The sequence below is a fragment of the Cynocephalus volans genome, chromosome 7 (genome assembly GCF_027409185.1).
Source record: "Cynocephalus volans isolate mCynVol1 chromosome 7, mCynVol1.pri, whole genome shotgun sequence".
Taxonomy (NCBI): Eukaryota; Metazoa; Chordata; class Mammalia; order Dermoptera; family Cynocephalidae; genus Cynocephalus; species Cynocephalus volans.
Window position 1 is genome coordinate 4,679,864 of NC_084466.1, and position 12,746 is coordinate 4,692,609.

A 12,746-nucleotide genomic window follows, 5' to 3' on the forward strand; every position below is an offset into this window, starting at 1 on the left:
ACAGTAATCAACACGTAAATAATTATCAGGTTTGTAATTCCAAGAAAACACAAACACCTACAAAGAAATAAAATACATGTGTGTGTACTGCATTATAATAAAACCACTGGAAGTACAATGAACACGTGTTGAGCGCTGTAAAAAACTCTTTCCCTCCACTGCTCCTTCTTCCCTCTCTTTCCCATCTACACTCCTCCTGGCTTTTCTCTTGCTACCAAGGGGTAGCACGGACCTATAAATGTGGAGCCTGAAAATCAGAGTGTATCACCACAAAACAGATAAGAAACACACACACACATGCACGCACACGCACACACGCACGCACACGCACACACGGAATCTCATGTATTTAGCCTCAGCATCCTGTGCCGTTTTGTGTAATTGCACACACACACACACACACACACGCACGCACACGCACACACGGAATCTCATGTATTTAGCCTCAGCATCCTGTGCTTTTTTGTGTAATTGCGTGGAGAGAAGACTCAGCAGGTATCAGAAGGCAGCCTTTTGTCGACGCAGCCTGGGACCACGAGGCAGTTTCACGTTGTGAGGGTGCAGCTCAGGCCGCATCACATGGTGCTGTCCCAGAGCTCAGAAGGCAGCCTGTTGCAGGAGGCCCCTTCGGGCTTTTTCAGGAGAGTGGGCTTCTTGCAGGGCGGCGGGGGAGGTGCTCTGGGCTCAGCGTGCTGCAGGACCTGCCGCCAGTCTCCACCCTGCTCAGAGAGCTTCCGCCTCCAGTCCAGGAGCTCCTGCAGGGCCACGCTCTCATTCTCTGAGAGCCTCAGCTGATGGATTACCTGGGGGAGGAAGAGAAAGAACAGAGTAGCACCAAATCTAGTGAATGGACCTAAGCGTGAGAGCATCACCTGGGTGCAAAGGGGCTGGAAGGGGGTAGAAAGAAACAGCACTCTCTGCAAAACCTCCAGGCATGACTGCCTCTGGAATTGCATCTACCCAGGGTGGCTGTGAATTGCTGAATTAAAATGATGAAAGGAACCAAACATCAGGAAGCGGGTAGATGGTTAGAACGTGCTCTACCTCCTGATGATACAAGAAAGAATCAAGTGTCAGACCTTTACCCTGTTCTTATGGCATCTTGTAATTTTTCTTCATTTAATTTTCGTCTATAGTAGATGTTCTATTCATAGAGACTCTAGAGCTTCACACCATTTTTGGAGCCCTTCTTCCATGTGTTCACATAGTTAGTAGTCAACTGTGACTCTGAGGGTAAGGTGAACCCACTCCTGACTACAGCACATGAACCCAAAGACGGACCCCACACAAGAAGGTGCATTCATAGACAAGACAGGATCATGCCACACTATCATAGAAACTGTTTCTAAGTATTAGATGTTGCAAGAGACAGCCACTAACATATCAAACTAGTTCATATGAGGCAGGCTAGCTGTGCTTGAGAACACCACAACTTTCTTGGGGTATCTATCGACATCCTCTATTTTGTGGCAATAAAGCAAAGCAACGGGCTCAGCTAGACTCTCTCAGGCTCTGAGGCCTCAAAGACAGGAAATTCACGGACCTTTGCAGGAAAGCATCAAAACATGGAATTGCATTAGTCACCTCCTCTTGCTTCACTGTGGTACCTGAAGAGAGACACCATGGAGGCTGAGCTGGCCCCCTGACTCCAGCTAGTGCACAGCAGGACAAGGAGGCTGAGTTGCTGTGGTGCCCTTTTCCTGCCAGCAGCCAGGAATCTGTAACAGCTGGACATTGCAAACACCAGTTTTTCTGGCAATTATAAAATGTGTATGCTGGTTAAAAAAAAAAAAAAAAAATGAAATGAGATTCTGGAAACCAGAATGGCAATACTGGGGAGATTCAGAAGAAATGAGATGGCTCATCCCAACTCCAAAATACCAACTGCTTTGTTCCAGCTCCACTCCCATCTCATCACAACCCTCTCCATTAAAACACAACAAAACAAAACAAAGCAGGACCTGAGTGGTTCTGGCTCTTACGTGGAGAACAGTCACTTGAAATCAGCCATGGTAGTCAGTGTTCCAGGTCTAATTCTAAAACCAACACGTGAGCCTACTGTTTGCCTGAGGGAGGAGGATTCTTTTTTTTTTTTTAAAGATGACCGGTAAGGGGATCTTAACCCTTGACTTGGTGTTGTCAGCACCACGCTCACCCACTGAGCTAACCAGCCATCCCTATATGGGATTCGAACCCATGGCCTTGGTTTTATCAGCACCTCACTCTCCCAAGTGAGCCACGGGCCGGCCCCGGGGGGAGGAGGATTCTGAAGGATGGAATCAAGGAGATGGTGTTAAAACACAGAAGCTCTAAAAGTCAAACCCATATTCAGGGTCCACAACTACATCTCTGGAGCTGTTTATTAGCAAAAGGAGTCTCCCAAATTAAATTTGTAGACAACCAGAGGGAGAAAAAAGGCCTAAGTATAGAAAAGATGGTTGTGATGGTTCAATCGCCAAAGCAATCTCTAGCATCAGTGGAAAGTGAGCTTCAACACAGCACAACCACTTAAAAGAGTATTTTTCTGCTAATCTCCAGGACTGCCCCACAATTATCTGAAAATGAGAAATTCTGCTGCTGGTGGAGTGAGCCAAGAAAGCAGGGTGGAGGTAGTGTGCATAATACTTAACTAATGACATTTTAGAGTGATTTTCTATGAACCTTACAATTAACTCACTCTTCTTAAGAAAGAGCCCGATATAGTAGATGCTATTGTTTTGCAGATGAGGAAACTGAGGCACAGAGAGGCCAGATAACTTCCCCAAAGTCACATGGAAAATGGTGGAACCAGGTAGTCTGGCTCCAGAGTCTATGTTCTGAACTGGTACTCTGCACTGCTGCCATCTACCTACCAGCTGTCCAGGATGTGATACATGCTGAGGATGAGAATGCCCCATACTGTGTTCCTCTTCTTTTTCTAAATGGGATTTTAGTGATATCTATATGTTTCTCCACTAGTGTGTTTTAGTTCCTCTACTGCCTTCCTTCAGAGTATGCAGTGGTGATTACGTTTAGCTTCAGTCTCATCTACTTTATGGATGCAGAGTCTTTGTATATATTCCTTGGCACACATCAGCATATGGTAGCAAACTCTGAAAAATAATGTCACCAGATTTAATCTAAGGAGAGAGCATTTAGCTGAAGGATAAATATCTCTACCACCTCAACTGATTGTTTTCCCAAAACAGTTTTGAGATACTACCTTTCCTAAGTAACACAAGTACATATTCATTTATTTAGAAAGCAAACTAAGAAGTCTCACTTCTGGATAGGATGTAGAAGTCATGGCAGGTTACTGATCCCATCATAAAAATTTTAAAACGGTGAATTGCAAAAATCATACTTTTAAAACATCAGAAGTTCTGCCAGACTGAAAAAAAAATCCAGATGGGGTGAAGCTTTGGAGGGTGAATTGATAATTACCAGTTGCTCCCCTTCCCCCAGGGACACTTGCAATTCTGAGCTCTTCTGCAGGTCTAAGAACTTTTCTGGAAGAAAGAGAAGCCATATGATAGTTTACAGTTGCATGGGACTAGCTAAACCACTTAGAAACTCGAGGGTTCTCAAATGCATGGTCAGTTCCCCCAACAGACATTTGTTAAGTTCTTTAACTTTATGGGTGACTGGTACATAGGCCAAAGCTTATAAAAATAATAAAATCTTCTACAATGGTAGAGGTGCTTCAGAAGCAAAGACCTGATAGGGGAGAGCGGTGATAGCCTCAAGCACAGGACCAGGCTTGTCCTCAAGATACTTTCCAGATGTCAAAACTGAGTAGCTCATGAGGCTGGAGAGAGGGGCTGGAGGCTCTGAAAAGCAGAGCTGGATCTGCCCTCATCTTCCAGGACTAAGGAATGAAGACTTGAGAGGTTTCAGTCCAAAGCACAGGAGGGTTGAGCCTCAGGATGAGAAGACAGCCAGAGGTAGATGGGTTCTCCAGCACAGCTCAGTTCCTCGTTTAGTGAGGTCATTGGCCCCTTGCCTTCCCAGCAGAGAGCAGTGGAATCCCCTCAGGTGCAAGAAAACAGCATCTATACTGTTTATTGTTTATTTATGCACAATGCTTACCACGAAATCAGAAATTACTATACATGCAAAGAAATAATAAAATTTACCAAAAATCAAAGACAAAGCAGATTTACTGATGATGCAAATATTGGGGTTAGAAGGTAAAGACTCTGAAATACCTTTAATTAAATGTTTAAGAGACTAGAGGAAAAAAATAACAAGTAGAAGAAATAGCAGAATAGACATACACATAGAAGGAGCACCAGACGTAGAAAAGATAAAGAACGTGGCAAAGCAAAAGTCAAAGAGATACGTTTCCAGAATTGGTGAAAGGCATCAATACACACAGTTAATAAGATCAGCAAACCACACAAAACATGCCACGCTTGCCACCACTAGCAGCACCACCAAAAAGCACAAAGCAGATCAAGTTAAAGGTGCTGAAAGCCAAGGACAAAAAGAGAAGAAGAAGAAAAAAAAAAAAAAAAAAAAAGCTTTAAAAACCCAGAGGAAAAAGACATATTTCATCCAAAGGAACACAGTGAGGACAAAAGCAGACTTCCTAACAGAAACACCGGAAGCCAGAAATCAACCAACTACAGGTTCAATTACAGAGAGAAAATAAGGCCACCTGACATTCTATACTCAATACAAATGCACTTCGGAAAAAAAGATGTTTTTGGACAAATAAAATTGAGGAAATCTGTCATCAGAAGTCTTACACTAATAGAAAGACAAAAGTGAAGTGTTTTGGGGGGTAAGGGGTGGTGTGAAGGAAAATGAATCCAGGTGGAAAAACAAAAGTTTAAGAGGGAATTAAGAACACTGGAAGTCGTAAACCTGCAGTTAATATAAATTATAAATGATAAGCTTTAAATTATATGAAGAACACAAGTGCACGCTAAGAACAACTGTAAAAGGCAGAAGGGATTAATTAGAGCTTAGAGGTCTTGTGGTTCTAGCAGTTTTAGGAAAGCAGTAAGGTAAACAAATCTGTTAGGATGCAGTAAGTCAAGGAGGCCTGTTTTATTCTCTTGTGAAACTGCAAAAAGAATAGTGACAGAACATTTAACCAACAAGTTAATATAAGAGAAAATGATATAATAATATTCAATTAAACTAAAAGAAAGCTAATAAAGTAAAAAGAAGGATATAAAAATAAAGATCAAGTCCTAACAAAACAGAGTAAACCTTGAAGACAGGAATTGGTGGAGATTCAAAAATTGTTTTTGAAACAATTTTCTTTCAAGGGAGTATATTAATGTTGGTGAGATCTGTAACAGGGAAAAAAAAAACAACTAAAGTTTGATGATAGTACTATATGTCACATCAGAAGATATCACACTTTTTCCAATTCATTCAGGCCTAAAGCATGGCCAGAAAACATTAACCACCTACAATAAATATGCTCATGTAGGAAAAAATAAACCAGACCAATAAACAGAATCTAAATCTCCACCCAGCAGTCGGTGGTGTGGCATAGGCTGTATTTACCTCGATGGTGGTGTTGGGTAGCACACAATGCTGTCCTTACACCAAGCACAAAATACTTCATTCAATATTTCTTCTAAATCCTAAACTCTTTTCAGCAGTTTTTCATAATGACCAGAAATATTCTAGGTGTGATCCTCTGCCAAACCTTCGTAAATGGAACACATTGAAGGTTGAGTCACCGCACAGAGGCATAGAAGCAGAGCCAGTCTGCTGCGAGTGGCTTTCCGTGGCTGCTGATCTGAATTAGGCTTGTTCGGAGGGATTTTGACACTAAATGTCCTAAATCCCCTGAGTCATTGCTTCTCTTTTTGGACAAAAAAAAAAAAAAAAAAAAAAAAAAAAAAACAGAAAAGGAAAAATGCTCTCTATCCTTTCAAAGCTTCTCAATGTTTACTAGAAATATCTGAATTCCCAAGTACATTATAAAACATGAAACACACGTGCACACAAACCATTTGGAAGCCCTTTCTTAAAAAGAATATTGATGTCTTGAATAATGTAGTGAGTACAGAAGAACACCATATTTGAATCACCACACAAAAGCCTTCGTTAGCAAAAATTTGACTGAGTTTGCTGTGCTCAGAATAAACTCTTTTATTGAGGAATACCACGGAACTGTACTTACCTTCTACTGTAGATATTGATTGCTACTGAGTAAAATCTACTAGGTATACAAAGACAGATGCCATAATGGCATAAATGAAATACCAAAATATTAGCATTATTGATATTCTCTGAAAAAAGGATTTTCCCAGGTTACGTCTTCAATGAAGGTTAAACGTCTGAGTAAGGATGTATGATAGGCCACTACTTTGAGTATAATGAAGTTTAGAGGGCATTTTAAAATTATGATCTGTGAGACAATAAATAGAAGATAGAAGAGGAGAACAGTATTCCCTGACTAATAGTATTTAATCTGCTTTATTTATTTATTAAAGTTTTCAGATTGTGAAGCACAGGAATCAATTTGTCATCAATAGTAAAAGAGCTTTAATATTTTAGAATAGCAGACAGATGCAATTATGAATGATATTTAAATGGTGGTCCAGTAATATGTAAGCCACAAAAAGTATTTAAAATATTATTTAACATGGTAAAACCACCTAAATTGGTGTTTCTCTATCCTTTAAATGTTATGTTCTATCAGTAACAACAACCCTCATGACTTTATCATTATTTGATAATTCACAATACACTACGTATTATCATTTAAAAGGCAATAAGGTATTCATTGGTAAAAAGTTTTAGTTTTGATATTGAAAGGGGATCATTTATTTTCAGAAAGGGAGGTAATGACTTCGGATTAGGGATGCTGCTGGCAACGGGAGCTTGGAGCCATCTGGCTTCACACTGGATATCATGCATCGTGATTTGTTATATTATATCCAGCACCAGTGTGGATACCGTATTGGTGTCTTCTAACTTGAAGCTTGTTTTCCAATGCTTTAAAAGGTTTATATTCATTCCTTATCAATATTTCAAGGAACTGGTTGCTTATTTTCTTTTCTGGAATGCTTTAAATAACAGTCTTTGTACATGACATCATTACCTTTTAGAACCAGAAGGAGAATGTTTTAACTGGGAAAGTGAAAAGTGCAGCCCACCTACAGCGCTTTAGTTCTGCATCATGCTGTTTCTGTGCAAGGTGCTCTGTGCCTGATGAACACGGCCAATGGCCTGCATTTTAGATAGGCTTTAGACATGCAAAACACATAGGTGTCTTAGGTGTTACACACGGCACAGAGACAGAGCTGGGCAAAACGAGGGATTTTTTTAAAAAACTATTTACCTGGGAATGGGGGCTTTAGGGAGGGGGGTCTGAAGAAGCTTCACAGGGGAAGGAATCTTTGACCTGAATTTTGAAAATTGAGATGGTCACCTAACCAGTTGGAAAAGGAGAAAAAATCGTCATGGAGGGGGATATCCACAGGACTGGATGTAGACAAGGGACTGTAGTGACATTGAACTTCACTTGTTAACACGGAAGAACAAACCCATGAGGAACTGGATGCTGGTGTTGAGCAGAGACAATACAATTGAAAAACCTGGACTCTGAAGCCGGACTGCCCGAGTAGGAATCCTGAATTTGCCATCTTCTTGTGCAGCGTTGAGTGAGCACTCGCGGGCTTCCTCACATACACAGGATCACAGTAGTCCCCACCTCACACTGACGTGGTGGGGACTTACGAGTGACGTGCGAGGTGCTTAAAAGAGTGCCTTAAAAAGTAGCGAGGGCCAAATAAATATGGGCTATTATGATTTTGTCATTGTTAGCACTTTGACCTCAGAAAATCCCTAAACATTGTAGAATTATTATTATCATGATGACTAAATTAAATAATGCTAAATGAAAGTACTTCTCATGATTTTTGGCCTTGTATAAATACAATTTTTTCCTTTTTTATTAAAAAGCTCTCAAAATACTGAGTAACACATTGAATTAAAAACACAGCTATGATTTATGTATGACTTAAATATGATTTAAAACTAAAGAAACTTATACGGGAAGAAAATGATGAAAGTATAGAGGTTTTTTAAATTTTAGGGGTAAGATAGAAAAAGTATAAATGTATTTTAGTGAGCAATTTAAACAACTGTTAAATGCAATACTTCCAAAATTGGGGTTTGTATCTTCAGGGGTTCTTAAATTCTTTGGTCAATTTAAAGTTTTTGCATTTATATTTTCATGATTTTTTTTTAAAGTAATGTAATTCTGCTTTGAATCATCTGAATACCTTTCAAACTAGTGCTCAATGAGATTTTAATTCTGCCTTTGTATTTTATATACAAGTAGGTTGACACAAGTAATATTACTTATATTGCTGCAGGTTAATAAGAAAAGAATAGATGGATTTAATATGCAAATAAATTTTCTTTTTCATTCAAAGAAAACTAAGTGATATTACAGAGTAGGGTAAGTTCAAAGGCTGCCCAACTGTTCCAGTATAAAAAAGTGGCAGAGTTTTGTTAACTGACAGCACAAGATGGTGGGGTGCACAAAATTTGATGACCTGCTGATGAATATGATAGTCCCATTACCACGTTTTCAAGTCATGACATTTCAGCTAAACAAAATCTTATATGTAGCATGAATGTCATGAATTTTAATTTTTTTTTTTTTTTTTTTTTTTTTGCTTTTGGAGGTTTTTATTCTACCCAATTTGTAAATTTGCTTTGGTTTTACAGCTGTAATGAAAACTAAAGTAACAGAGATTTTATGTAACACTGTGTGTGTGTAGATTTAATTAACATTGTTATAAAATAGTTGAAGAGACATTAAGGATCAATAAGAATATTGTTTTCATTTTAAAAGGATCATATTTGTTATGCAAGTTGGAGAAATATTGATCTATTCCATGTGGGTAGAATTAGGTAATGCTTGACAAGACGATGGTGTATTTAGAGACCAAAATGAATAAATTAAGATCTATGCAGCACATACCATCCAGTGTACTTAGTTTAAATGGAGTAAGATAAGAATGCCCAAACCATGTTGGAGAGAAGAGGGCGGGTTCATTTCCTAAAACTTAGGGGCAAATAGATGCTTCACCTACATCAGGTCCAGGTGCCTTCAAACAATGCTAGACTGACCCTCAGCAAATTGTTACATATATGAGATGTATTTCCCATTTCACAGGCTCAGATAAGACCCTTTTGAACACTAGTAAGTGCTGCAAATTTATTAAAAATTCTCTGTGCTCTAAAATCATATGGGTGGTCCCATACCTACTACTTGCTGTGAATTCAGACATGCATCTATGGGTTTGCATGGCTAGTGAGTGGGGCCGCTGAAAGAGTGGGGCGGTCATCACGGACTACCTGGTGGCCAAAGAGTGATCAAACAAGCTTATAATATGTCTAGAATTATTATTTTTGTATGACACAGAAAAAATGGTACTATTCTACAACAGGTACGAAGCCCAGGCTTTTCGCAATGGGCACAGGGTATCTGACAGTTTAAATGTCTTTTAAACAAAATTGTTTGGTGGAGGATCTAATAAGATACTTGGAAATTATTCTGTGATTTTTATTTTTAAATTTGACATTCAAAAGAGATATGAAAGCTTCAGAGCTTGGGGGCCACTTGCAATTCAGTAATGAGAAAGCAGAAAGTCACAGTTTGTAGGGAGTTGAGAACATTTGATCTCTCAAAGAAATTGATAAATGGATCTATTTCACAACAATCGTCAGCCGAGGCAGTATTTCCACTCCAGGTGGGATGCACTTAGGCCCAGGACAGAATTTTTTATATACAATGTCCTGTCAGTTTAGATCACCTAAAATGTGGTCTGGGTTGCACCTTATAACACCACATCCTTCTTTCTGCTCTTAAAGAAGGATTACATAAGGAAAAAGCTAAGCCATTTACATTCAATGAATATGTATGCCTCTGAACTCCAGAACATTTCAAGCCCCCAGTACATGCAAGCAGCTACATAAATGATCATGGTCCATACCCATTTCCCTGTGGGCTATATCCCCATCCTCAAACAAAATCCCTTCCTCGCATTAGGTTTTTAACAAGAAGATTTCTTTATAGAAACAGTAATCCTCAGAAAATAACAGTGCTGCTTAAGATACTGGTGATTACTACCCTGGCAACTCAACATGGTGGTGAAAAAATGGTTTTATTCTGTTACTGAGAAAATCCTGCTGATTTGATATTGAGAAGTTCAAGACATGAATCTAGTTTCCATTTCTCCACCAAGATTGCAAGAAATCTTTGTCTCCCAGCATCTAGGAGATATCAATTAGATATAAATATAGAGCTTGAAAAAGTGATGTAAAAACTGAGTTCACACAAGCTCTTTCTCTAAAGTGAGACGTTTATAATTAGTTCACTTATTTTCAGGGGCTACAAAACACTACATCTCTCACAACCTAAAGGGAAATACAACATGATCTACAGGCTTAATGAGGTTTATTACTTATGTATCTATTTACTAATGTTCAATAATTTCCTATTGTGCCATTAATAGAGTTTTATGAGATGAATTAATTAAAAATGAGATATAAATTTTCTCCACACCCCATGGATATGCATTTCTATGAATAATATTAATAAATGTGAATTAACAATTTGCCGCTGACTTTTACCTTAAGTCTTTCCCTTCAAGGATAAAAATAGTCTGTGTTAAATAATTCATATGCAAAATCATGTTGCTGTTCATTTGTCACAGAATTGATTTTTCTATTGACTGTTCACCCAAAGGTGAAAAGAGGCATTTACTGACATTTATGGAAATTAAAAGAAGGAAGTGTCTTGGTTGACTGAATAGTGAATATCAGTGTTTCAAATGCAAATCCCATTTTCATTGAGTGCTAACAAGATGTTGGAGGAAAAAAAAAACATTAAAAAATGAAATTTGAAGAATACAGTCCGTAAAACCAAGGTCTACCTAAATAAATCCTAAAGATGTGGCATAAAATAAAACATGACTCAAAAAAGCCTTTGATTAAAGGGTGGTATATTTCTATACTTCTGAAAAGTCAAGAAAATTATCTGAAAGTGAAAACAGCATTTACAGTTTTGGCAGAAAAGGGTTGGTCCTTTCTAATTCATAAATAAGCATTTATACAACAATCCAATGAAGTTTATTCTTGGGATTTGGGGTCCTTTGTTCCCCAAGGTTTAAATAAAGAGAAAAATATTCCTTAAAAGGCATTCTACAAGTTTCATTTCTTGCCTTGTCTGTATGCTTTAATTTAAAAAGCAAAACAAAACTAAACTATTATTCTTCACTTTTATAATAAGTAGCATTAAATTGGAACATTTAATATAATTTAAATAGGCATTTATTTTCATGTTGCGGTTGATTTTAACCTCTCAAGTCATAATTATTAATAGAAACGGGCTCTGATGAGTTAATGTATATGTTTCTTCATATTAATTGAAAATTACAAAATAGAAATTTATGACTATACTATAAGTCATTCAATATAATTAATTTGTGACTTTTAGGATATGAATTTTGTATGCACTCTGTTCTCTTACCTCAATTCATTTTAAAACATAGCAGTATCACAATCAGTGACTAGTAGATTATAGCAAAAATTGATAACATTTAGAATATGTTTACAGTACTAACATATTACAGCAATAGGTTTCAGAACCAGGGAAGATATGGGAAAACATAAATCTGTTTTTTTTTTTTTGTTTGTTTGTTTTTGTTTTGTTTTGTTCCTGGCAGCTGGCCAGTATGGGGATCCAAATCCTTGCATAAATCTGTTATATTGGGAACATAGCATATAAGAGTATTACAATTCCCTTCAAAATATTTGCCTCTGTATAATCTGAGAAATTTATTGCAAATATTGAGAGGTATAACTGAGGACAATTAATCTCGTAGATTTTATTTCTCCAAAGAATAAATCTGCTCATATCATTTGCTTGTATGACAATCTTTAATGCCACCACTTTTTGCTACTCTAAAGAATCACGCCCACATGCTTCAGCATGTTCCAGTAAGTTCTATATTTTCTGGCCATACTGATGATTACAGCCTTGTCATCATCCACTCTTACACAGACTGTATAGTTCAACCCAACCAGATATATGCAGAACACACCCTGTAATTCTACTTCCCTTGTCCAAATATAGACCCATCTGCCAGATGAAATCTTGTGAGGTTTCCAAGGCCCATCTCTAATATCAACTTCAAGAGATTATTTTACATCCTTAATGCATTTTCACATGTTACTATTTTAGTAAACCCTCATAGGCATTTGAAATTATAAGGTTAAATATTATTAGCCTTATTTCACAGAGGCAGAAATTTATCTTTAAAAAGCCCAAAGTTACTTGGCTAGTAAGTGACAGAGTCAGAATGCAAATTTGAGTACCTTTAGTTTAGTCAGCCTTTTTAGGTACTAATTTCATTGTCTTCGGAAAATATTTCTTGGTTAATCAATTAACAAATGTGCTTTAGATGATTATGAAATGAAAGGCACTGTGATGGCTTCTATAAGACTGAGCAAGGTGAACAAAACATGACCTGGACCTTCAAGGGGTTCCCATTCAAACTGAGCAACAAGACATATGTGTATAAACAATTAAAAGAATAAAGATGTTTAGACAAGACATGAGGACAAAACTGCCACAAGGCAGGAAAGTATTAATTGATTAATATCTTAGGTGTGTGATTGCTGTCATTGCAATACAGAGAAAATACAACTCATTTGAAGGCAACATGGCTACTGGAATGTGGGATTTGATCTGGATTAAAAGGATAAGTAGGATACAA

The 12,746-nt window shown here is 37.8% G+C and overlaps 1 protein-coding gene across 1 annotated transcript in view; it reads right to left on the reverse strand.

Moving 5' to 3' along the window:
* Nucleotides 1-575: 575 nt before the first annotated feature.
* The window catches only part of MYO16 (myosin XVI), a 491,528-nt gene continuing 479,357 nt past the window's right edge, over nucleotides 576-12,746 (reverse strand). The window contains exon 34 of the mRNA XM_063102217.1: nucleotides 576-803. Coding sequence (XP_062958287.1) covers nucleotides 576-803 — 228 coding nt within the window. The remainder of the gene's footprint in view (nucleotides 804-12,746) is intronic.